The following is a 25,824-nucleotide window of genomic DNA, read 5'->3' on the forward strand; positions in this document are numbered from 1 at the left end:
CTCAAACTGAGCAACACTTTGCCAGGTAGCTGTGTTTTCTTTTTATTAAATTATGGTAAGAACATTTAACATGAGTTCTGCTCTCTTAACAGCATTTAATGTGTATAGTATAATATTGTTAACACAGTGTTGTATAGCAGATCTCTAGGATTTAGTCGTCTTGCATAACTGAAACTTCCCTTTGAAGGTTTCTAATAGTTAAGGCAAAATGAAATGTGAATTGGATTTCTTAGCTTTGAGCAACTATTCTTAGAAAAATGAAAATGTGTTCAAACTCATCCATAGCTATAAAATTTAAACTCGTGATCCTCTTTAAAAAGCTCAGCTGCTGGTGTCATTTCATGGACTTTAGAGTTTCAGTGATTTTAATAATACCCTGGAGTATGAGTTCGGATACTGAGACTCCTGCAGGACAAGAATAATTTAATTCTCCTTACCCTGCTTCTTTATCATCATACAATTGCTCAGGTTTTTCTTTTCTTTATCCTTATACCTCTTCTTCCTTTCCCCCAAATGTGTTCTAATTTTCAGACCAAGAAGCCAGACTGTTAAATCCAAAAATGACCAAGAAGTCATTATTGATATTCTTTGGGACCTTAAATTTCACAAACCCCTTAAGGTGCAGAAGATTTATCTGCACCTTAATAAAGATGCACAGTATGATAGAACTTAGACTGTTAAGAACTTGAACATTGTTTGCATCTAGGTATTGGAAGGGTGTCATCTCTAAATATTGCTCTAGTTAAAGTAATTGACTAACATTTGTGGGTGACATATTGGATATAATGAGCCTGGTTATTTAGTAGCATTGTTATGACTGTTCTGATGGTTTTCTGAACATTTCATATGAGAAAAGCCAGTGTGTCTGCTTTGGTGTGAGACGGATTCTGTGGCAGCAGTTGTGATTGTACTGAGAGAAGCCAAGCAGCACAGAATCCATGGGTGAGCACAGTTCACCTTTGCAGGGAAAATGAACTAAGAATCTATGACTCATGGATCCACTGTGGTCCTCCTAGAGCCAGGGTCAGGCCTAGGTGCAGCCTCATACAAACACAAATCAGGACTAGGGAAATGAAGGCTGCAGGGCTACTTCCTCAGAGGACCCCCAGTGGAAAGGGTCCTTCTAGGACTCTCAGTCTGCTGGGTCTCGGGCTGGGAGCCCTCAGTAGCTTGAATGTTCTGCTGAGACCCTTCTAGTAACCAACCATCTGACCGAGATGTGAGCGTGGGCTTACCCATCCTCTCTGTCCCCACTCCCATTCCTCCCCTCTGTCCTATCCCTGCTCCTTTTTGAGACCGGCCATTCTGCATGGACTTGTCTCTCACCAGAGTACTGCCTGAGCATCCTACCCAGCTTCCCTGTTTCCACTTTCGCTCCCCCACAGTCTGCTCTCCACCCAGAGCAAGAGGAGTCCTTTTAAAAGGTTAACGAGTAGCAGGCCAGGAGTCAGCCTTGGGCGCCGTTACAGTGCCTGAAAGAACGTCACTCTGGCTTCAGTGTTGTTGCTAACTCACTGAGTGACCCTGGTCAGGTGACCTTATTACCACCTGCCTCCATTTCTGTGTCTATAAGGCTGCACACCCAGAACATGGAGCCAGCAGTAAATGGGGCTTGAGATGCTCGGGCTCCCACCTCCCACAGAGATGGGGGGACGGACACTGTGGACAGGTGACCCAGCAGAGACAAAGGCTGGGAGGGGAGCTCAGAGGACTGAGGCCAGGGACAGGAGGGAAGGTCACGTCAAAAGGTCCAGTTTACTTCACCCATGAAATCAGGTGATGCTTTTGCTTCCCTGGTGGCTCAGACGATAAAGAATCCACCTGCAGTGCAGGAGACCTGGGTTTAATCCCTGGGTCGGTAAGATCCCCTGGAGAAGGAAATGGCAACCCACTCCTGTATTCTTGCTTGGAGAATCCCATGGACAGGGGAGCCTGGTGGGCTACAGTCCATGGGGTTACAAAGAGTCAGACATGACTGAGTGACTAACACACACACCCACCACCCCAAGCCCCCCAGAGTGCTGTGCATGCACACACCCACCCCTCAATTCCACCCCCGCAGAATGCTACACACACACTACACCCCCCAGAGTGCCAGCACACACACATACACCACACCACACCACACCCCCACTCCCACCCCAGAGTGCTGCCTCTTGTGGCTTTGCAGCTTTGCATCGATTTTGTAACTAAAAAGCAGAAAGTATCTTTGTGGACACTTTGTAATGAGATAGAGTGGAGTCAGCAAACTTCCTGTAAAGGGCCACATAGGAAATATTTTAGATGATGTGAGTCACCCACGTCAGTTAGGTTTTCCACCCTTTCCTGCACCCAGCTGTTAAAAATATAAAACCTATTCTAAGCTTGAGTACCATAGGAAAGCAGGCCATGGTGAAGTTTGCCAGTCCCTCATGATAGGCAGTTGGAGTTGTATTTCTGTGGGACTCAGTTTTATTTTGTTTGAATGAAATGAGAAATGTGACCCATAACAGTTTTATTGCTCTTGAATTGATCCTCTTGCAAAACTCTTGTTAATCATTATATTCATACCTCATACTCTTTCCCGCTTGTTTTCAAGCACATTATAAACTTTGAGTTTTAGAGCAGCTTTCTCTCAGCACAGAATCGTGGTTCTCCAGCATGGGGTCATTGCTTTGTGTAGGAGAGCCCATTTAAAGACCATTTTGAGCTGGGTGGGCCCTTAGGTCTGGATGGACTCTGACAATAATGCATCTTTTGTGTGCCATTCCAAATATAGTAAGTTGTTCATTTCCTGAAGTTTTCTCCTGTCAAAACGTTTTGCATTTGCATAGACATCTGATTCAGCCTTCAGTTGAGCTGATACATTTATTCATGCTTCATTTCTAATAGCCAGATGTGAATTATTATGAAGCCCAGATTTTATAGTATTACAGTATTATTATAGTATTATAAACTTTCTGACTGCTTAGTTATAAACAGGCTAAGCTTGGATACAACTGATCTGTTGTAGAAACTGTCACTTCCTCTGCCACGGACTCCTGACCTCCTGAGGCTACCTCTTGCTTTTCTTCCAAACCATTATTGTCAATAAACTTACTCATTGCCACCCACTTTCCAATTTTTTTTTTAAAATATTCTATAGTTTCAACATTTAGCAAAGTTCTTGAGTTGACAAGGGTAGTAGGTCTTGGAAAAATTGTCAAAAACAAAATTGATAAGTTAGTACCTGGATATCTCTGGCTTGATTCGATAGTACCTGGGTATCTTTAGCTTGTATCTCTAGCTTGGTTTCTTTATATCTGATATTTGGGGATCACTGGCTGCTGAGAAGCCAGGAGCCTTGGCCTGGAGTGAGTGCCCTTTCTTGACAGCGTGTAATCTGAGCAGTGGTATAGTGTGTTCATTGAGAACAGATTCAAGAACTGGCTCTGCCACTTCCCAGCTGCGCGATGATCATCACCTTTTGAAGCACTCTAAGACTTGGCCACCTGATGTGAAGAGCTGACTCATTTGAAAAGACCTGATGCTGGGAAGGATTGAGGGCAAGAGGAGAAGGGGACGACAGAGGATGAGATGGTTGGATGGCATCACCGACTCAATGGACGTGGGTTTGGGTGGACTCCGGGAGTTGGTGATGGACAGGGAGGCCTGGCGTGCTGCGGTTCATGGGGTCACAAAGAGTCGGACACGACTGAACGACTGAACTGAAGACTCAGTCTCCGCATCCAGAGAGTTGGGCTGAAAAAGAACCTTCTCCATTGGAATATGAGTTCTAAAGGAGTTAATACTTGCTTGGTACAGAGTGCCATGTGATATTACTATTATTTATTGAGGGAGAGTATGCTTTTGCTGATATATTTTTCAGAAATCTTTTTTCCTGGTTTTATTGAGATATGTTGATGTGCAGCCCTGTGTAAGCTTAAGGTGTGCAGCATAATGATTTGATCTGCTTGCATCATGAAGTGATCACCAGTTGATAGTTGATAGTTGACATCCATCGACTCATTCAGATAGCGAAGGAAAGAAGAAAAAAATGTTTTTTCCTTGGGATGAGAATTCAGGATTTTATTCTCTTTTAACAACTTTTGTGTCTCTAAAGCAATGTCAGTTATGGTCATCATGTTGTACGTTACACACCTAGTGCTTAGTTACAGCTGGAAGTTTGTGCATTTTGACCACCTTCGTTCAGTTCCCACTTGCCTTATCTCCTTCCTGCCTCTAGTAACCACAAATCTGATTTTTCTATGAGTTTGTGGATTTTGGTTTTGTTTTACATTAGTCCGCGTGTGGGTGAGATCATGAGGTGTTTGTCTTTCTCCGTTAGACTTAGTGTCCTCAAGTTCCATCCGTGTTATCACAAATGGCAGAGTATCTTACTTTTTTATGACTACATTATACTTGTCTGTCTGTATTCCACATTTTCTTTATTCATTCATCTGTCGGTGGACACTGGTCGTTTCCATGTTGTGACTACTGTAAATACTGCTGCTGTCAACATGGGGATGCAGATGTCTCCTCAACATAATGTTTTTCTCTCCTTATAGTCCCGGGAGTGAAATCGCTGAATCTTGCTGGTAATATTAATGGATAATACTCCATGTGGAAAACTTTATATCTGACATGCTTTGTTCATTTAAATTTTCTCTCCAGGCTTTCGTGGAGGCCCAGAACAAGATTACTGTGCCATTTCTTGAGCAGTGTCCTATTAGAGGTTTATACAAAGAGAGAATGACTGAATTGTATGACTATCCCAAGTATAGCTGCCACTTCAAGAAAGGGAAGAGGTATGTGAATTTGCTTTCATTTCATTTTCTTTTTGCTTTTCTAATCTAGTACTTTCTTAAATTTTACAGTACAAATTCCAAACAACTTACCAGTTTACAAACTTTATAAACATCATAAAATGAATTCATTTCTATGCTTGACTATGAAAATAGTGGGGTTTTTTTGGTCTGTTGTCCACATTCTTAAAAGAAGGACTAAGAAATTTGGCAGAGATGTGTCCTAGGATGAAACTAGACTGTAGGAAGTAGTTGTTGTCTTGTGGCTAGTAATTGGTGAGATAGCATGATTCATAGACAGCAGTGGAGATTTATTTGCCTCTAAAATTAATCCTCTTTGGCTTACACTACATGGAAAGACTTTATTAGATGCATTTCTTCCATCCAAGAATGGCAGTAGGCCAAAAGGGAGCACCCATTAATTCACCTCTCTTGTTCCTCTCCCTCTGACACTCACTTAAAACATAGCCTCGTGTTCGCCTTTTAAGTCTTTTTGGAACCACTACCACAGATATACTTTAGAAATTATTGGACTCCCCTGACACAGGGATCCACAAAGTATGTTCTGCATGCCGAGCCTCGCCCACCTCCTATTTTGCAAATGAAGTTTAAATGGCACACAGCCATGGTCATTTGCTGGTGTGTTATTCATGGCTGCTTTTGTACCACAACTGCAGGATTGAGTCTGTATGGTGCCCAAAGCCTGAATAATTTGCAGTCTTGCTCATTACAGAAAAGGTTTGCCTGCCGCTTGCCCTAGGAGTGTGACTAAGGAAGGGAAGTGGTACATTTTAGCAAATCTGCCGTCTTCTCCATTGAAAAGAAAAAGTTACTGCTTTATTGAGTATCAGTTTTCATTTTAGCATATAAAGCAGACATTATTTAGCTGATGTGCAGAATCACAGTGAATTATTTTATACCTAAAGTAATTCAAGTAACACATTCTAGGTACAGGGAACTGGTGGGACCTTCCACTCTAGTCCCCTGGCACAGCCTATGTGCAACTGTACCTTTATATGTTGTTTTTCCTTTTGTTTTTATGTTTGGTTTTACTCCACAACTAAATAAAGACTGTCTCTGTCCCCCAGGTATTTCTATTTTTACAATACAGGTTTGCAGAACCAACGAGTATTATATGTACAGGATTCTTTAGAGGGTGAAGCCAGAGTGTTCCTCGACCCCAACATACTCTCCGATGATGGCACAGTGGCGCTCCGAGGTGAGGGCTCCATAGCCAGGCCCACGGGAGTCCTGGGGCCCACGCTGACAGCTCTGATGTGGGTGCAGTCGTCCCACCCCTGAGAGACCAGACAGAGTATGAACCATATTGTGGAACAGACGCACATGCAGCATCAGGAAAGCTGATTTCAGCACAGTATATTTAGAACACATGAGTGGTCACACCTTCTGACAGCATGAAGCAGAACTGGAGAATAATTCACACTGGACCTAAATTAGCTTCTAGGGCTTCTGGGATCTTGAAGTATCCTCACCACTTCCTGTAGCATCTCTGAGACCTATCTGTATTTGGAAAAAATATTAATTCTCTTCCAAAAGAAATTTAAGTTGTACAAAGGATGTTTTAACTCTACATGTAAAACAGGAAAGAATATGAAGTCTACTTCCTTGACAAGAAAAAGTGATGAGTTTTAAAATTTAGTTGATTGTTATGATGTTAGGATTAAAAGTATAAAACACGGTCTTGTAGAAATTAGACAACTTGATGCTTTATCCCCTGAGGATTCAAGTTTAAAAACTGAATGAATAAGTTTTGCTATATGCAAAAATATCTATTCAGCTGCTGTATGTCTCCTAAGTAACTTCCCCCAAGATAACCTCCAGAGTCAATAAGATTATCCCAGCTTTGTGCCATAAACACCCAACTTTAGGGTAAGAATATTGTCTGTACACTGTATCTATGGTTTAAAAATTGTACACTCTGAGAATCATCACTGACTAGTATTCTAGACATTTAGGCGAGTTGGCTCAGCATATTCCATTTTTGAAAAAGCACAAGTGTAGATTCAGCCCTACAGAACTGAGCAGATGGAACTCTGAAGTCCTGTAATCGATTAGATGGGAATTAAAGAGCCCTGTTTCATCAGATGTGTGCCAAGACCCCTTTATAAAGTCAGTCAGTCATTTAGTGCTTCCTCCGCCTCTCCCCCACTAGGTTGTATGTGTAAATGATGATCCTTAGTCTAATTAGTATTGAGAGTAATCATAATCAGTATTGGAAATAAGACGCCAGCAAGTTTATTATGAGTATTCTTCGTTGAATTTGATCTTGGAGTTGTGAAAGAATTTAATACACTGATACTGTGCAGTAATATACTCCAAATAGAAACCCACTTCATTTTAACCAAAGTCTATCTTGCAATTCACCCAGAAGGACTTCATTATAACAGGGTCTTGTTTCTCTCTTCAATAATACATTCCAAAAACTGTTTTGTGTAATATTTGTCATGTACAGGCCCCGATGGAGAACATGGTAAATTAGACATGGAACTTGGTCTCAGTCTTTGAGTTTTCTCAAGACCATATTATTGGAGAAGGAAATGGCAATCCACTCCAGTATTCTTGCCTGAAGAATTCCATGGACAGAGGGGCCTGGCAAGTACAATCCATGGGGTTGCAAAGAGTTGGACACAACTGAACGATTAATACAACAGACATTCAGATTCTTTTCATAGTGTGTGATTTTTTAAAAATATACATTTTAAAGTCAAAATATTTTATTTGCATTTTCCCTGAAATTTTTAAAATTATATATAACTTATGCAGACAAAAAATGAATATTTACTCCATTACTTTCTTGACCCTTTTCTGTATTTATATACATATGAGCCTGAATGCCTTATAAGAATTATAAGTGATTAATAAATAGGTTTTATGAAATTTTAACTTTATTTTTCACTCATAGAAGTTCCTTTCAAAATAGTAGGGAACCTCTGAAAATAGTTTGGTTTCTTAGGATGATTTTCAGCCTCGAGTGAAGGTTAGCAGACATCATAGGAGAATATCTCTGGTGCCTGGTGCCAAATATTACACATTCTTTATGATCATAAAAGCCAACGGAAACATAAATATTTTTCAAGAAACATTCCACAGTGGTTAGGACATTCTGTCTGTCACAGCCCCAGAGAGTGGGACATAGTGCGTTAGTCCATCAGTGGTGTTGCTTTCCTTATTTTTCACTGTCACTTTTGGAATATGCACTGCATGAGTCTTTATTGCAAACCCTCAGGCTTCATTTACCTGGGCTTTTGGTTATCAGATGGTGTGGCTATCTTGCATGCTAGCAGTTCTCAGAAAATGAGGTAGTAAGGAATGATTTCAAGTAGTTTGGAATCCATTCCAAACATTAGATAATGGCTCCAGTTTAGTTCTGTTACATTCAGACATTACTCTAGAAGCAGTTTCCTTCCTCCCTTTCCCCTCCCTCTGAATATAAATAAAATATGCTGAAATCCCAGATGAGCTCTGCTTTTAAATAAGCTACTTACTGAATTATAGAAATTTTTTAATGGAAGCATCCTAGTGGTCATTTAATTCGGTATGTCATTTTACAGATGAAGAAACTAAGACCTGGAAAGGTTAGGGAATTTGTCCAAAGACATAAGACAAATTCCTGCAAGTCCTGGGTGAGCCCCAAGAGTTCTCATTACCAGTTTCCTGCTCCTCCTATTGCGCTTTCTGCCTCCATATGTGATGGAAAAACCCTTGTCTCTGCGTGGTGGGCAGTGGGCAAGGCTGGGAGTTGTGTTCCCATGTCCCCTGACAGTTTCTCATGTGTCCCTTAGGCTATGCATTCAGTGAGGATGGTGAATATTTTGCCTATGGTCTGAGTGCCAGCGGCTCCGACTGGGTGACCATCAAGTTCATGAAAGTCGATGGTGCCAAAGAGCTTCCAGATGTGCTTGAAAGAGTCAAGTTCAGTTGTATGGCCTGGACCCATGACGGGAAGGGGATGTTCTACAACGCATACCCACAGCAGGATGGGAAAAGTGATGGTAGGTTGAGACTTCACATGAAGCACCTTTTTCATGAAATGAAGTGTGTCTCCACATAACTTAGAGAAGAAGCTAGACTCTACATAGAGGTTGCTTGGTCTAGAACCACGTTTCCTTGAAGGATGTTGTATATATTACCATTGTTGTGTTGTGCCAAAACTTTGTGGTTCACAATAATGACAATTTATTTTTGCTCGTGAGTCTGCACATTGGCCGGGCAGTTCTGGGTGTAGCTGAATTCTGTCACATACCTGTGATTAGCTGCCAGTCAGTTGAACATGTCTGGGGCCTCCATGAAGCTCCATGTGGTCTCTCATCCTCTAGCAGGCCATCCCGGCATTGTGTACACAGCAGCTCTCCACGAGAGAGGCGAAAGGCACGACCTCCCTGATGCCTGGGCTTGCACCTGGAACATCACTTCACTGCTTTCTCTTGGTCGAAGCAAGTCACAGGGCCATGCAAGGGTAGGGAAACAAATACAGGGAACTGTGAAAACTTGCAGCCATTTTTATTGCAGTGTCTGTTCTTCACAGAGGTAGTCTTTCTCCCAAGAGGGTCATGGAGAAAATGGATTTCTTTTTTTTAAATAAAACTGGCTTATTTAATGAGGTTTAATGAATGATGATAAAGTTTTGCAGTAATCACATCTCTTCCTCTCCTCAGAAGTTGCAGGTCATCTGTTGGTCACATTTGTCTTGACACTTTCGTCCTTGTTAACTTCCGGGACATGTGTTCTCTTCAGCTGAACAGAGATCCTGTTGTGTGCAGCTGGTCCCCTTTTTTCCCTTCCGCTCTCACCTTCCTAGGTAGGAAGGGCCCTATGGCTTGTACCTTGCTGGTACAAGCTGTCAGCATCATCTTCTTTATGCTACTCCTTATTTCCATGAGGTATAAAGCATTTTCATGTTGTCTTCGTTGGTCTTTACAGGTGGGTTTTACCATCTCTTTGCTGAAGATTTGGAGCTGGGGTACAGGGTCTCAGTTATTTCTTGCAGTGTGTGGAGCCAGCAGGAAACAAGGCTAGTCCAGTGCTTTCTCCTGCACGTGCTGTCCCCTTGCCGTGAATTGCTATATCGTTGGGGATACATTTTCTTTTCTCTTTTCCCCCCAGTTGAATTGGGAGTGAGTCTATTATGCTTTTCATTTTTTTCAGCTACAGTTAGCTTTTGCTGCCTTTGATTAGATTACTGTAGTACCATTTTCTTAGTTCAACCAATGAACTACTACAGGACGAGCTAAGAGTAGGCTTTTTATTCAAGGATGCTGGCTAAAGAAAGCTTTCTGTGCTCTGTGTACTGAATTAGCTGCCTGTGTGAAGAGTGCTGCTGAGTTAGAAAATGGTTGTTTCCAAGTACCAGGAGACCAAAAAAGTTTATCACTAACTGTTTCTTGTTAGAGGACAGTGTTATTAAGTTAACATCTGGAAAATCATGAAAATTATTATTTGATCTCAACTTCCATTGGCAGAAATAGTTATAATTAGTTACTGTGGTTGATTTAAGAAAACCAGCATCTCCCAGCGGTAATTTTGCTGTCCTCTTGTCTGGAAGACCTCAACAGCCTCTCCGGGTGTGCGGCAGAGGACTTACTGAGTGAGGCTAAGCAACTCTGGTCCTGTGTTTCTTACCAATGTTCCTGGAAAGCCCACGGAGAATCACCAAGTACTGTAAAACTTTTTTTTTTCATGTGATGGTATCCTCTTCCTTTTTTCCTTCAACATTATATCAGCCTCCAAAATCAGCAGATATGTGTGATTATTTCCAGGGTGACGATCAACTGATTCTTAACCCTCTGTTTTTTTTTAAATAGACTTAATCTTTTTTTTTTTTGGTTATTCAGTATTTTTATGCATTATAAAAATAATCATCATCATAAGTCGTTACCATCTGTCACCATACAAAGTTATTACAAATTGTTGACTAAATTCTCTGTGTTGTACATTGTATTCTTGTGACATTTATTTGGGAATGGGAAGTTTGCACCTCTAATCCTGTTTACCTATGTTGCCCGTCCTCTCCCCTCTGACAACCAGCAGTTTGTTCTCTGTAGCTATGAGTAGGCTTCATCTTTTAGAGCAGATTTAGATTTACACCAGAATTGAGTAGAAGGTACCGAGATTTCCCATATACCCTCTGTTCCTTATCCATGCAGAGCCTCCCCCATTATCAGCATCCCCACCAGAGGCTACAATAGATGAGCCTACACGAACACATTATAATCACCCCAAATCCATAGTTGATGTTAGAGTTCACTCGGGGTACCTTCCATTGGTTTGGGCAAACGTATAATGATGTGAATCCAGCATTGCAGCATTTTCACTGTCTTAATAATCCTCTGTTCCACCCGTGCATCCTTCCCTCCTCTGCCAGCCCCTGGCAACCACTGCTATTTTTACTGTCACTATAACTTTGCCTTTTCCAGAGTGTCATATACTTGGAATCATATAGTATGTAGCCTTTCAGGTTGACTTCTTTCACTTACTAATGTGTATTTAAGTTTTCACCATATGTTTTTGTGGCTTGATAGCTCAATTCTTTTTAGCACTGAATAACATTCCATTGCGGAGAAGGCAATGGCAAGCCACTCCAGTACTCTTGCCTAGAAAATCCCACGGATGGAGGAGCCTGGTGGGCTGCAGTCTGTGGGGTCGCTAAGGGTCGGACACGACTGAGCGACTTCACTTTCACTTTTCACTTTCACACATTGGAGAAGGAAATGGCAACCCACTCCAGTGTTCTTGCCTGGAGAATCCCAGGGAAGGGGGAGCCTGGTGGGCTTCCGTCTATGGGGTCACACAGAGTCGGACACGACTGAAGTGACTTAGCAGCAGCAGCAGCAGCAACATTCCATTGTCTAGATGTACTGTAGTTTGTTTATCCATTCACCTCTGAAGGACATCTTGATTGCTTCCAAGTTTTGGCATTTATGAATAAAGTTGCTATTAACACCTGTGTACAGGTGGGTAAATACCAACAAGCATAGTTTCTGCATCTTTTATGTTTAGTTTTGTAAGAAACTGCCAGACTATGTCCTGAACTGGCTGTACCATTACATTTCCACCAGCAGTGAATGAGAATTCCTGTTATTCCACATCTTGGCCAGCATTTGGTGGTGTGAGTTTTCTGGGTTTTGGACATTCTAATAGGTATGTAGTAGCACCTCATTGTTTTAATTTGCAGTTCCTTGACGCATGCTGCAGAGCATCTTTTCATATGCTTATTTTCCATCTCTATATCTTCTTTGGGAGGCTAAGATCTGTTAAGGTCTTTGGCCCTTTTTAAAATTTGTTTTCTTATTTTGGTCTTTGTTTTCCTATTGTTGAGTTTTTAAAATTCTTTGTATATTTTGGATAACAGTCCTTTATGATAGATGTGTCTTTTGCAAATATTTTCTCCCAATCTGTGGCTTGTCCTTTCATTCTCTTAACAGTGTTTTTTGTGGAGCAGAAGGTTTTAATTTTAATGAAGTCTGACTTATCAGTATTTCTTTCATGCCTTTGGTGTTGTATCTAAAAAGTCATCACCAGACCCAAGGTCATCTAGGTTTTCTTCTGCGTTATCTTGTGGACGTTTTGGGGGAGTTTTTTGTTTTTTGACCACACAGCATGTGGGATCTTAGTCCACCAACCAGGGATCAAACCCCATGCCCACAGCAGTGGAAGCGTGGAGTCTTAACCACTAGGCAACCAGGGAAGTCGCTCTTATAGGAGTTTCTTGATTGCATTTACATTTTAAAGCCTGTGATCCATTTTGGGTTAATTTTTGAAAAGTGTGCAAGGCCTCTGTCTTGATTCATTTTTTGCACGGGGATGCCCAGTTGTTACAGCACCATTTGTTGAAGAGACTCTCTTTTCCTCATCGTATTGCCTTTGTTCCTTTATCAAAGATCCGTGAATCTTTTTATGTGGGTCTCTCTACTCTGTTCTCTTGATCTGTGTGTTCTTTTACTAATACCACACTGTCTTGATTCTGTATAATAAATCTTGAAGTTGGGTAGTGAAAGTTCTCAAACTTTGTTCTCTTCTTTGAAAATTGTGTTAGCTCTCCTAGGTCTTTTGCCTCTCCACGTAAACTTTAGGATCAGTTTGTCCATATCCACAAAATAACTTGCTGAGATTCTGATTGGGATTGCATTGCATCTGTAGATCAAGTTGAAAAGAATTGACATCTTGACAGTATTGAGTGTTTTCCATAAGATATTGAGTATATCTTTCCGTTAATTTATTCTTTGATTTCTTTCATCTGTTGTGTAAGTTTTGTCCTATATATCTTATGCATATTTTCTTAGATTTATACCTGAGCATTCCATTTTGGGAACTGCTAATATAAATGGTATTGTGTTTTTAATTTCAGATTCCACTTTTTCATTGCTAGTATATAGAAAAGTGATTAACTTTTGTATATTAACTTTGTATTGTGTAATCCTATAACCAGATACTTAGCTTTTTAGATGCTTCTAGCATTGTCTAATATGGGAGGAATAGATTTTCTTAAAATTGTCAGCTGCATTTCAGTGTACATTTTTAACCCCTTCAGGCACAGAAACATCCACCAATCTCCACCAAAAGCTCTGCTACCATGTGTTGGGGACTGATCAGTCAGAAGATATTTTGTGTGCTGAGTTTCCTGATGAGCCTAAGTGGATGGGTGGAGCTGAGGTATTGTACTCCCGTGAAATTTTACCCTCAAATAGCATCTGTCATGGATTGTGTATATAAATATTCTCTTTACATGGTGATCTTTATGGATAGTGGAAGTCCATTTGAAGTTGAATATTCTTTTGTTAAAAATATTAGACCACAAGTGTGCTCTTAATAGCAAAGGTGATAAATCTTTTAAAGATAATCTCAACATAAAAATCTTAGTACTTAAAGTAATACATGCTTATGGTAAAAATGTAAAAGTACAAAATAACGCATAGTAGAACATGAATATTTCAAAACTTGATCCTAATCTCAGAGACGAAGAGAGTTTTCGTCCAGAAGTTTCTTTTTACGCAAGTGAGAGTGAGGGCGAAGAGTGCGTTTGCTTTTCTGTTTTATACAGCGGTGCTCTTCATGCTTCTTGTTTACTTGTTTTTACATTCAAATGCATGTCCTTTAGATATTTATGCATCTCATAGATGGTTCATACCTTCCTGGTCTTGATAAGAAAGAGCCTCTTTTGAAGTGATACATCTCTGTAGTTAACTCTCCCAGATTTTATTCTGCATCTTGAGAATCAGCTGTTAAAAAACCTTAGAAATGCTTAGAGTAAGAATTAGGCTTTTGTCAGCTCATTTCTTTTATATATATATATAAAATATATATATATTTTTAAGATATAAAAGCATTCTCAGTGTTTTCATATAGGAGGGCTATCATCCCATTCTTAGTGGGAGTGAGCAGTTCACTAGAAACTTTTTAGTCCATTGAGCCTCTTATGTCTTCTCTGGGATATAGTTAGAACTTCGGTATGAAAGGGGCATTTTAGATGTGAACTTCTGAACATGAGTCTGATCACTGGGGGATAGAGTAGGAACCCATGGTATTTTAGTCCTCACTCATTAATCCACTTTATTCCACATTGTCCTTTTATTTATTCTGTTTCTCTAGAACCACAGTTGGCAAACTGTTGCCCTCAGCCAAAATCTGGCCTGCTGCCAGCTTTTGTAAGTAAAGTTTTCTTGGAGCACAGCCACACCCATTTTTTACTTATTGTCTGTAGCTGCTTTCAGGCTACAACAGCAGAGTTGACTTGTTGCCACAGAAGGCCACATGGCCCAAAAAGCTGAAAATACTTTGTCCTTACTAGAAAAAGTTTGCCAGACTTTAACACAATGTGTTTACAGTGAATTTATAAGACTTATATATTATTAACTGAAATTATGCCCTTTTTTCATGCTCTGTCTTCCCCACTGAACTTCCCATCCTACAAGCTTTTCTTGTGTAGTTACTGTTGTCACTTTTCTCACATATTTGTTTCTATGGTTTTTCTGACTCTTTGTAGATTATTATACTAAGTTTTCATCTTGGTCCAGCTTCTCATACCTAAGGCTTCTGCATTCTGCGGATCAGTCAGTTCAGTTCAGTTCAGTCACTCAGTCGTGTCCGACTCTTTGCGACCCCATGAATCACAGCACGCCAGGCCTCCCTGTCCATCACCAACTCCCGGAGTTCACTCAAACTCATGTCCATCGAGTCAGTGATGCCATCCAGCCATCTCATTCTCTGTCGTCCCCTTCTCCTCCCGCCCCCAATCCCTCCCAGCATCAGAGTCTTTTCCAGTAAGTCAACTCTTCGCATGAGGTGGCCAAAGTATTGGAGTTTCAGCCTCAGCATCAGTCCTTCCAATGAACACCCAGGATTGATCTCCTTTAGAATGGACTGGTTGGATCTCCTTGCAGTCCAAGGGATAGTAGGTGTTTATTTATAAAATAATCTACATTTGTATCTTCATTTGAGTGAAACAATTAGGAAGGTAAATGTACTGCCCCAGAAAATGTCATGTTAGTTCATGCGTTTCTTTTCACCTTTTGTGGGGAGAAATGTTGATGGAGAAACATTATAGCAGACGTATTTTAATAAAGGTAAAATTATTTTATTGATACAATGAAATGCAACTAAAAGTAAGCTCCAGAATACTGATCTTAATGTATTAGTCTGAAAGAAAACAATCTTGATTGTAGAATACACATGTAACTTGTTGCTCACATCTCTTTACTAGCATTTAATTGAAGCAGCTAGTTTTTTTTGTTTTTGTTTTTAAAAATCATAGTGAAGTATAGTTAACATAAAATTTATCAGTTTAATCATCAACTAAATTTATCAGCTTAATCATTTATAGAGTACAATTGCACTAAGTATGTTCACGTTATTGCACAACTGTTACCCCTATCTGTCTTTAGAACTTTTTCATCTTGTGAAACTGAAGCTCTGTACACAATAAATGACAACTCTCCACCCTTTCTTCTGCCCAGGCCCTGGTAACCACCATTCTACTTTCTGTCTCTTTATGTATTTGACTGCTCGAGGTACCTCGTGTAAATGTCATTATATAGAATTTATCCATTTGTGATGGAGACCTGGGTTCAATCCCTGGGTTGGGAAGATCTCCTGGAGGAGGGCATGGCAACCCACTCCAGTATTCTTGCCTGGAGAATCCCCATGGACAGAGGAGCCTGGCGGGCTATAGTCCATGGGGTCGCAAAGAGTCGGACATGACTGAGCAACTGAGCACAGACTTGGCATGAGATCTTCAAGGTTTATTTCCATGTTATAGAATGTGTCAGAGTTTCCATCATTTTAAAAATTGAAAAATATTCGATTGTGTACATGTACTACACTTTGTTTATCCAATCATCTGTAAGCACACTGGGGTGTTTCCACAGCACTATTGTGAATAATGCTGCTATTAGTAGCCAGTTTTTAAAAATACAGTCGAGACATACCTTATTTGCATTTAACATATGTATATATATTCAATTCTGTGCTAGGCAACTAAAAGGAAAAGCAAATTTAAATAGTTCGGGTGATCCTTCTACCATTCCCTCAGTAGGTATTCACTCTGTGTAGTTCATCTAGTATAATCTTTACCATAACCTTTAGAGGGCAGTGATCGTTTCATTGCAAGGACAAAATAAAATACCTGCGAGTATGATTAGCTTGCAAATCCATGGTTGGAATTGCCTGCCGGGTATGTTAGACCCACAGCCTGTATCTTCTTAATCAGCATGCCTTCTGCCTCCCTTGACAAAAGGTAAGAGGTCATGTGAAAACAGCAGGAATGACCATTTAAAGAGTGTTAGTAAATGGAGAGCTGCATCTGTATTGCACAGAAGTATTGCTTGTTAAGTTGTTAAATAGAAAAACAGAAATTCATGGGATGTGTCCAGCCAGTCCTGAGGAACTTTATGCTGGATGAGCGCCCTGATGAACAGATTATGCAGAGGAAGTCGTAAGCAAACCGGTAGGCTTAGTAGACACAAACCGCGTGTAGATTTCATTAAGCTGTATTCCAGGTGCTTGAGGGATTTTGTTAGATGTCACCCTTTCAGTGGCTGGAATGAGTTGGGCAGGTCCTGCTGAGAGGAACTTCTGGCTGCATGAAAGAATACCTTCGTCCCTTAAACACGGCTGCTATAGTTCTGAGCTTGCAGAAGCCTCAGGTCCACCCTGAATTGATGATTCAGTTCCAGGTCAGAAAAATCTAGGTTGTGCAAAAAGTCTCAATGTGGGAGTTTCTTGTACCTGTCAATGAAATGTGATAAATGCCAAGACAGTCCAAGAAACAGGTGTGCTATTATAGGCTGACTGGACCAGAAGTACCATGCTTGGTGCAGAGATTGCTCAGGGTGTTCACTGCAAGTGAAGCAGACAGTTTCCTAACAAACCCCGTCCCCCCCTTTTTTAAAATTTTTTTTTGGCTTCACTTTGGGGCATATGGGATCTTTTAGTATCCTGACCACGGGTTGAACCTGTACCCCCTGCAGTGGAAGCACGCAGTCTTAACCACAGAGCCACCAGGAAGTCTTCTAACAGTGTTTATTTAGTGGCCTGCACCCTAGAGGAAAGCAGTAGTCCCAATCATAACCACACCCCAAATGCACGTGCTGTGGTTGTTACTTTTATTTTTCAATAGTGCCTTTTGTGTTACTCAGTCATGTCCGACTCTTTGTGACCCCATGGACTACAGCCTGCCAGACTCCTCTGGCCATGGAATTCTTCAGCCAAGAATACTGGAGTGAATTGCCATTCCCTTCTCCAGGGGATCTTCCAGAACCAGGGATCGAACCTCGGTCTCCTGCATTGCAGGCAGATTCTTTATCATCTAAGCCACTGGGGATTGTCATTTTGAATCTAGTATTTTGTGAATACACTTAACAGCGTCTCTCATTAGAGGATTTGTCACTCTAGAGACAGGGGTGGACTGGAGCAGAAATCAGGAGATTTTAATTTTAGTCCTGTCTATGTGGCCTTGGGCAAGTCACATCAACTCTTCAAGTGTGTTTCTTAAACTTCCTCAGGGCCCTTTTTCAGCCTATGGGTGGAGAGTTTATCACATCTTGTAGTCCCCTGGAGTCTTGGGCTTTGTGGATCTGGTTGGAGGTACATGTGTGCAGGTGGCCATCTGAATGCATGGAGGTGTTTGAATTTCTTTGCTGAGCCACCCTCCTCCCTCTCGCTGCTTCATTCCAGGTCGTCTGAAGACTTCTGTTTATATCCTGGATGCCATCTCATGACTCGTCTCCTTCCTTCACAGAGATCTCCTCTGCCTTCCTGCACGGATAGGTCCTTCTTGCCTTGAGCTGCCCATTAACTTACTATCATGAAGCAGCATTGTCCCTCTGTTGCCCAGGACAGCATCTCTCCCCAAGACAGTGTCTACCACTTGGCAGAACTCATGGCTTTCTGGACACTTTACGGTATTAGAACTGGTACTAAAGGCCTGTGTGTGTGTGCTAAGTGACTTCAGTTGTGACCGACTTTGAGACCCTATGAACTGTAGCCTGCCAGGCTCCTCTGTCCATGGGATTCTCCAAGGAAGAATACTGGAGTGAGTTGCCATGCCCTCCTCCAGGGAATCTTCCCAGCCCAGGGATTGAACCCGTGTCTCCTGAGGCTCCTGCATTGCAGGTAGATACTTTACTGCTGAGCCACTGGGAAAGCCCTACTAAAGGTTCATTGCAGCTCAAAACAAAATATTAGGTCTCCAGTTTACTTCCTGCCTCCCTCTCCCCAGCTTAGGTTTCATGGGGGACTAACAGGTGGAGTAGGTATTTTTTCCCACAACAAAGACTTAGAGATGAGTAGTCATAGTGGCTTTGTTCATGATAGCCCCAGTCTGGACATACTCTGCTGCTGCTGCTAAGTCGCTTCCGTCATGTCTGACTCTGTGCGACCCCATAGATGGCAGCCCACCAGGCTTCCCCATCCCTGGGATTCTCCAGTCAAGAACACTGGAGTGGGTTGCCATTTCCTTCTTCAATGTGTGAAAGTGAAAAGTGAAAGGGAAGTCGCTCAGTCGTGTCTAACTCTTAGCGACCCCATGAACTGCAGCCTACCAGGTCCTGCCGTCCATGGGATTTCCCAGGCAAGAGTACCGGAGTGGGTTGACATTGCCTTCTCCTGAACACACCCTAGTATCCATTAACAAGTACCTGAGTGAATAAACTGCAGTACATCTGTATAATGGAATACTAATCATCAATAAAAAGGAATGAACTATTTTTTAAAATTTTATTTTATTGAAGTATTGCTGTATTACTTTCTGATATACAGCAAAGTAATTTAGTTATATGTATATCTAATAGTTTGCATATGCTAGTCTCAAACTTCCAGTCTATCTTTCCTCCCCCATCTCCACCCTCCTTGACAACCACAAGGCTATTCTCTATAAGTCTGTTTCTGTTTTGTAGAAAAGTTCTTTTGTGTCATGTTTTAGATTCCACATACAAATGACATCATGCATTATTTATCTTTTTCTTTTTGACTTCACGTGATAATTTCAAGGTAGCTGCAATTGGCATTATTTCTTCCTTTTTTATAGTTGAGTATATTCCATTATATATAAAAACCACATCTTCTTTTTCCTGTTGATCTATAAGACATTTAGGTTGCTTCCATGCCCTGGCTATTATAAATAGTGTTGCTCTGAACACTGGGGTGTGTGTGTCTTTTCGAATTATAGTTTTGTATGGATATATGGCCAGGAGTGGCTGGACCATATGGCAGTTCTGGTTTTAGCTTTTTTTGTTTTCTTTTGAGGAACTTTCATACTGTTTTCCATAGTGGGTACACCACTGTGGAGATGAACTATTGATCTACCTAACAACAGGGATGACTCTCAGAATAATTATGCACCATGAAAGAAGCTAGAAAAGAAAGAGTACACAGTGTTTGAGTCCATCTATATAACACTCTAGAAAATGCAAGCTAGTCTATAACGGCACAAAACCAGTCAGGGGTTGCTTGGGAACTGGAGGATGGGAACAGGAAGGAGGAAGTATGAAGGGGCAGGAAGAAAGTGGGGGATGGTCAGGCTGAAACATAATTTTAGTTTTACTAGGGGCAGGGGAGTGGCCATTCTGAGCAATGACAGGATTGCCTGTTAACTCCCTCACCGTTCATGGTGCTTTTAGATTTTCCAGTGGCCAACGGGAGAGGAGTTGGAGAAGGGGAAGGGAACTTTTACTCATCTGGAGCCGTTTGTCCCTGTCTCCTGGTGGCCCTCAGTCATGACTGATGCCTGGTATCCAGCTCTCTGTGGCTTCCTTTTGCAGTGAGATCCCCTTGATTCTGGGAGCCTCTGGACTTTGGAACCACACATTCCCTCGTGTGGACCTTAAATTCTGGCTGACCTTGGCCATCACCCTCCCTTCCCCCAAACCTTCTCCTTTCAGCAGGATTCCCTTGAGGTTCCTGCCTCTCTGCCACCCCTGCTTTCCCTCCTTTTTCAGCAGGGACCTTTCCAGGTGCCTGGAGCTACCCACCAGCTGCCCTCCCAGTGCCTCTTGTTCCAGGGGAACCCATGTCCACAAGTCCCCCCATCCTGGATGTGCAGGCAGTGTTTAGCACTGCCCTCCTCACCTGCCAGCCCAGGCCTTCTGTCCTTGGTCCCTCCATACCTCCAGCTGCTGGGATCACAGAACAGCGGCTGCCTTATGCCTCCTGGGTGTAACATGAAACATACTTGGCATCTGGCTTGGAGGGACACTGATGTCAGTTATTATGTAAGGTAGACTTGAAGTTTCTGTTGGAGGGCAGGGTTGTGGGAGGGTAAAAAAGGCCATGTTTTAAAAGATTCTTTTGGACACCCTCCACTCCACCCCCCCACCCCACCCCAAATCTATTTTAAAGTGATTTGTAAAGCATTAAAAACACACATGGACACAAAGCAAGCATTTTGAGACACTTTTCCCAGCAGAGGGTGCTCTAGAGTATAGATTCTGAAAATATATCACATCCCTTTAGCAGGGACTAAAGAGAAAATACCCAGCCTCTTTGTGATATACAGCTGAATCCTACACTGAGGATCTAATTCTGTTGTACCTAACTCTTGGGGGAAGTTAGGAGTGGGGAAGGTTTGTTTTTTAACAAAGGTAATCCCTTGGGCTTCCCTGGTGGCTCAGTGGTAAAGAATCCTCCTACCAAGCAGGAGACACGGGTTCAATCCCTGGGTTGGGAAGATCTTCTGGAGAAGGAAATGGCAACCCACTCCAGTATTCTTGCCTGGAGAATTCCATGGACAGAAGGGCCTGGGTGGGCTACAATCCATAGGGTCACAAAGAGTCGAACATGACTGAGCCATTAAACAACAAATCCTGATCTTAATATTTATCACATATCTCCATAAACTATCTTCATAGGTTCACTGTGCTCCCTAGTAATTAAGATATGCATATACAGCTGATCCTTGAACAGTGCGGGGGTTAAGGGTCCTAATAACTTAATCAGATTATTAAGTTAATAACCTAATAACTTAATAGCTTTGTATATGTGGTTCCTCCATGTCCACTATTTACATCCACAGATTCAACCAATCCTGGTCTTTGTCGCATTTACCATTTGAAAAAACGGTAGTATTTACCATTGAAAAAAATCTGTGTGTAAGTAGAGTCGTCTTACTCAAGGGTCATCTGTGTTTGTGTACACGTTTGTATATGTTACACATCTGTCAACATGTAAAATCATTACCTAATGCTTAACTCTTTGTGGGTGCTCAGAATGTACATTTCTGTACTCCCCCTTCTCCTGCTGAGGTTCATGCACATAAAGATCGTGCAGACGCTGGTGTGCCCAGCGTAGCGCTACAGGGCAAGCACAGTCAAGTCCAGCGTTCCTCAGGAAACTCTGCCTCATCTGCCCCTTTCTTGTTGGACAGTTTTGGGCTTGGCCATTAACTGTTCAACGGCTCTCTTCCTGGACAACACAGTTCACGTATTTACTCCCCAAATACCTGGAAGCCCTTACCCTAGGTCCACCGCTGTGCCAGGGTCAGGTGGTACATAGGAGCAGAGATGGGCAGGCTCTGGCCCTGATGGAGGCTGTTTTGTTTTGTAGTGTAGTAAACTACACTAAATAAACATTTTTAAGTTTACAGAGAGGCTTGGGGTGGGGGATGACCCATGACAGACTTCCCACCATGTTCAGTTTGTGTGTCATTTAAGGACACACTTGTCCTCTTGATCTTAACTTTGGTGCTTGAACCTGAGGCTGCCGGCGTATGTGCTGATTGGTGACCCTTCACCTCCTTGTGCCGTCCCAGGGGGGCACTTTCACTGGCTCCTGAAGACGGATTCCCTGTTCATCTCAGGACAAGCGGCCCTTGTTTCAGCCCCGGGGGTACTCCTGACCGGACCGTGTGTGTGCAGGGCTCCCCGCTCTCGTCCTCGTCCTCTCTTTCACTGGCGCTGCATGAAGCAGTAAGCTCCGTCACGCTGCTGGACGCGCAGGGCAGAGCATGGTGGGGAAGCAGAAAGTCAGGAAGCCAAACTAAAGACCTGGATGTGAGAACGGCTGCAGGGCACTGCTCTGAATCACGAAACAGCTCCTGATGTGGGAGCATTGTTTTTGCCTTAAAAAATTGGATTTGTTGATCATCACTTTTCTCAGCTTCTCAGCTGCCCCCATTCCCCACCCTACAGCTCAGTAGGGGAGAAAAGAGAACAGTCGATTCTTATCTAACCAAGCTTACGTGCGGGAGAAACAATCAGGTAGGTGAGAAAGAGTGACTATAACATGTTGAGACCTCCATTGCTGATTTTACTTTGAATGTGTTTTCTTTCCTTAGAATCTTCTGTTATATCTGTTTCTGGCATACCCAACAACATATCATAGAGTGCTGGGGTTTATTTCTTTTCTCCCTACTTGCTGTGGTAGCACCCAGTATTGGGAAAGCTGATTTCAGGACTACCTATTAGAAATGTTTATGCCAGTGCTCATCACACTGCTTATGAATGACTACCCTGAGTGTCTGCTGCTGACACCGTCTCCTGTTTTCATAACAAATCCGTAATGAGTCCCATAAATGAAAAGCCGTTTCTTTAGGTGATTAGTTTGACATTTGAAAGTTTTCCTAGATTATGTTTTGGCAACATACATAATATTAAACAGATGTTGTTATGATTCACAACTACTATGAAAAGAATCCAAAAGAGTCTATGAAATAAAATTGATAGTTTTTGGCTCTGAGAGGAACATGGTTAGCTCTCAAATGCTATTAAAATCCATTGTCACTCCTTTTGTTAATTTCCCAGGCAGTTTTAAGTCTCGCTGCTTTTTAGTATACTTTTCTTATACATACAGTTAATTCTTTGTTGTAATATATAAAAAACTTCTCGATTTGAAAAAGTGCATGTACTTTCAAGTTATGAAAAAACTTCCTCCACCCTCTTGCTGTTGGTTTCTAAGTAGAAAAAATTATATATATTAAAGAAATATCATGTCTGTGAAGATTTGGTTATTAACACAAGACCATGTAACCATGGAGTCCAGAAGCTCTAGCATAAAACAGTTCATGAGTTTTTTTTTTTTGAAAAGGATAAGTTTGATGAAAGTCCACATATTCTATGTATATGTAAATATTAGTTATGTGTCTTGATGTTTTGGAAGACAGTTTTGTAGATAGTTTAAAACATCAAGGTTGAGAGTTTAAAACATTAAGAAGTGATCGTCTGTCAATTTTCTCTTAATATGAGGTGCATGAAGAAAAGCTGGCTTATTCAGGTTATCTGGAAAGCCCAACTGTGTTTTTTCACTATATTGAGACTAAAAATAGCCAGATTCATCTACTTCAGGATTTTTATGCTAGTAATAATAAGTTTATTGTTTAAAATACAAAAATCCTATTCTCTAGAGAAATTGCTGTGATCAGTGTATTAGTTAATTTAACACGTATTTCTGTTGATTTCCTATTTTTTAAAAAAAGCCTCAAATGAGCTAGTGGTAGAAGTGTTGCCTTCTTTTGAACACAGTGCAGCTTGACCCAGACTCTGGTCTGAATGGATCACGGTGACCCCTCCATGAGGTATTCACTGAAGAAATTTCGTAAAAACCTATTATTTGGGACTAGATTCCCTGGAGGTTTGTCCTGGTTCCTGCTTATCTCTAAATTTCATGTCTGATGGCAGCTGACTGTAGGGATTGTATTCCCTAATGTGCTGAGTCATGTGTGTGCTGGAACAGCGCATGTGAATCTAACAGAATAAAGTATAAAATACATGCGCCATTGAATAGTTTGCGTGATGTCTGTCAAAGGTTTCCTTGGTAAATATTACTGTCTCAGTGAGGCTTAATACCACAGTACAAATCACTGCAGATGCTGATTGCATCCAGGAAATTAAAAGACGTTTACTCCTTGGAAGGAAAGTTATGACCAACCTTGATAGTATATTAAAAAGCAGAGACATTACTTTGCCAACAAAGGTCCGTCTAGTCAAGGCTATGGTTTTTCCCGTGGTCATGTATGGATGTGAGAGTTGGACTGTGAAGAAAGCTGATCGCCGAAGAATTGATGCTTTTGAACTGTGGTGTTGGAGAAGACTCTTGAGAGTCCCTTGGACTGCAAGGAGATCCAACCAGTCCATTCTAAGGGAGATTGATCCTGGGTGTTCATTGGAGGGACTGATGCTAAAGCTAAAACTGCAATACTTTGGCCACCTCATGCGACGAGTTGACTCACTGGAAAAGACTCTGATGCTGGGAAAGGTTGGGGGCGGGAGGAGCAAGGGACGACCGAGAATGAGATGGCTGGATGGCATCACCGACTCTGTGGACATGAGTTTGAGTGAACTCCGGGAGTTGGTGATGGACAGGGAGGCCTGGCGTGCTGTGATTCATTGGGTCGCGGAGAGTCGGACACGACTGAGCGACTGAACTGAACTGAACACACAGTTAAATTTTCTCAGTGAATTAATGTGGCTTCTTTAATGAAAGTCTAAAGTCTGATAACCCCATGTTTTTTGTCCTTCCTTTTGATAACTGGAAATACACATGGCAGCTATTATTGATTGGGTGTCCCTCTTCAAAATCAGAAGCCATCATTTTAGAAGGTTTCCTTTGAATAGTATAAAATATGTTAAGATGAGAAACCAGGTGAAATGATGCCTTACATGGTGTCACAGGTCAGGTTTAGTGGGAGTGCTTTTAAAACATCTGCCTATGCTGGGGACAGAGAAGCCTGGCGTGCTGCAGTCCCTGAGGTTGCCAAGAGTTGGACACGACTGAGTGATTGAACTGACTGATGGTGGGGAGTGAAGGTAGAAGGGGGAGAAGTTGAGTAAGTCGTGACAAGGGCTTCAGCCCATCCTACAGGGAGCTCCTTTGAGCTAGGTTATTAGCCCTTCAGCATTTGCCTAACTAGGAGTGAGGGATTTGGGCTTTTGTACCTCTGCATGTAGGATGAGCCCAAAAGAATATGTCCTTGGGAGGACAAGGCCCTGAGGTTCTCAGCTGAGTGCTGTCTGCTCCCAGCACCCCTCACGCAGCTAGGGGAACGAGTGCTTCAGCAGACTGCCACTTCCACTACAAATGCTGCTGTCCTTGAGGTGTGTACTTAAGAATGAGTATGTTAGGTGTAGCTCTCTGAACCAGGTACTATGCCATCATAGCAGTTGTGAAAATGGAAAAAGCCAAGCAACCATTTTTAGAGGAATTCTGCTTCTCTTTAAAGAACTTGTTAGAGACCATTCCTTCCCCTAGACCTTTTCCGATCTCACTCTTCTTTCCAGCGCCCCTCCCTGTTAGATTTCTCAGTATTAACGTTTAGAGTATTACTTTATATCTGTGCATGAATGTGTGTGTCTGACTTTCCCACCTGAGCCCTCGATCTCAAAGCCCTGTCCTGCTCTGATCTGTGTGTTCTAGAGCCTGGCTCAGCTGCAGGAGACTCTCAGTAAATGTTGCTTGAATAAACAGCCTCAGCTCTGACTCCCCTAAATAGTAGATGCCTGTGTTTGCTGGCACATGTTAAATTGTGTCTTCGGTAAAGGAGATGGAAGGTTGCCTGGCAGCGGATTCTCCTGTTAAAACCAGCCACCATTTGTGACAGTTTTATCTTCAACCTCATCTA

At 41.9% G+C, this 25,824-nt stretch overlaps 1 protein-coding gene across 1 annotated transcript in view; it reads left to right on the plus strand.

The window, feature by feature from the left end:
• Positions 1-25,824, plus strand: part of PREP (prolyl endopeptidase) — a 140,557-nt gene that overhangs the window by 22,167 nt on the left and 92,566 nt on the right. The window contains exons 3-6 of the mRNA XM_055432926.2: positions 4,633-4,766; positions 5,852-5,982; positions 8,567-8,776; positions 13,312-13,433. Of these exons, the coding sequence (XP_055288901.1) occupies positions 4,633-4,766; positions 5,852-5,982; positions 8,567-8,776; positions 13,312-13,433 (597 nt within the window). The remainder of the gene's footprint in view (positions 1-4,632; positions 4,767-5,851; positions 5,983-8,566; positions 8,777-13,311; positions 13,434-25,824) is intronic.

This window comes from Moschus berezovskii, chromosome 10, assembly GCF_049115385.1.
Source record: "Moschus berezovskii isolate FMDL1 chromosome 10, NW_MosBer_1.0, whole genome shotgun sequence".
In the NCBI taxonomy this organism is placed as follows: domain Eukaryota; kingdom Metazoa; phylum Chordata; class Mammalia; order Artiodactyla; family Moschidae; genus Moschus; species Moschus berezovskii.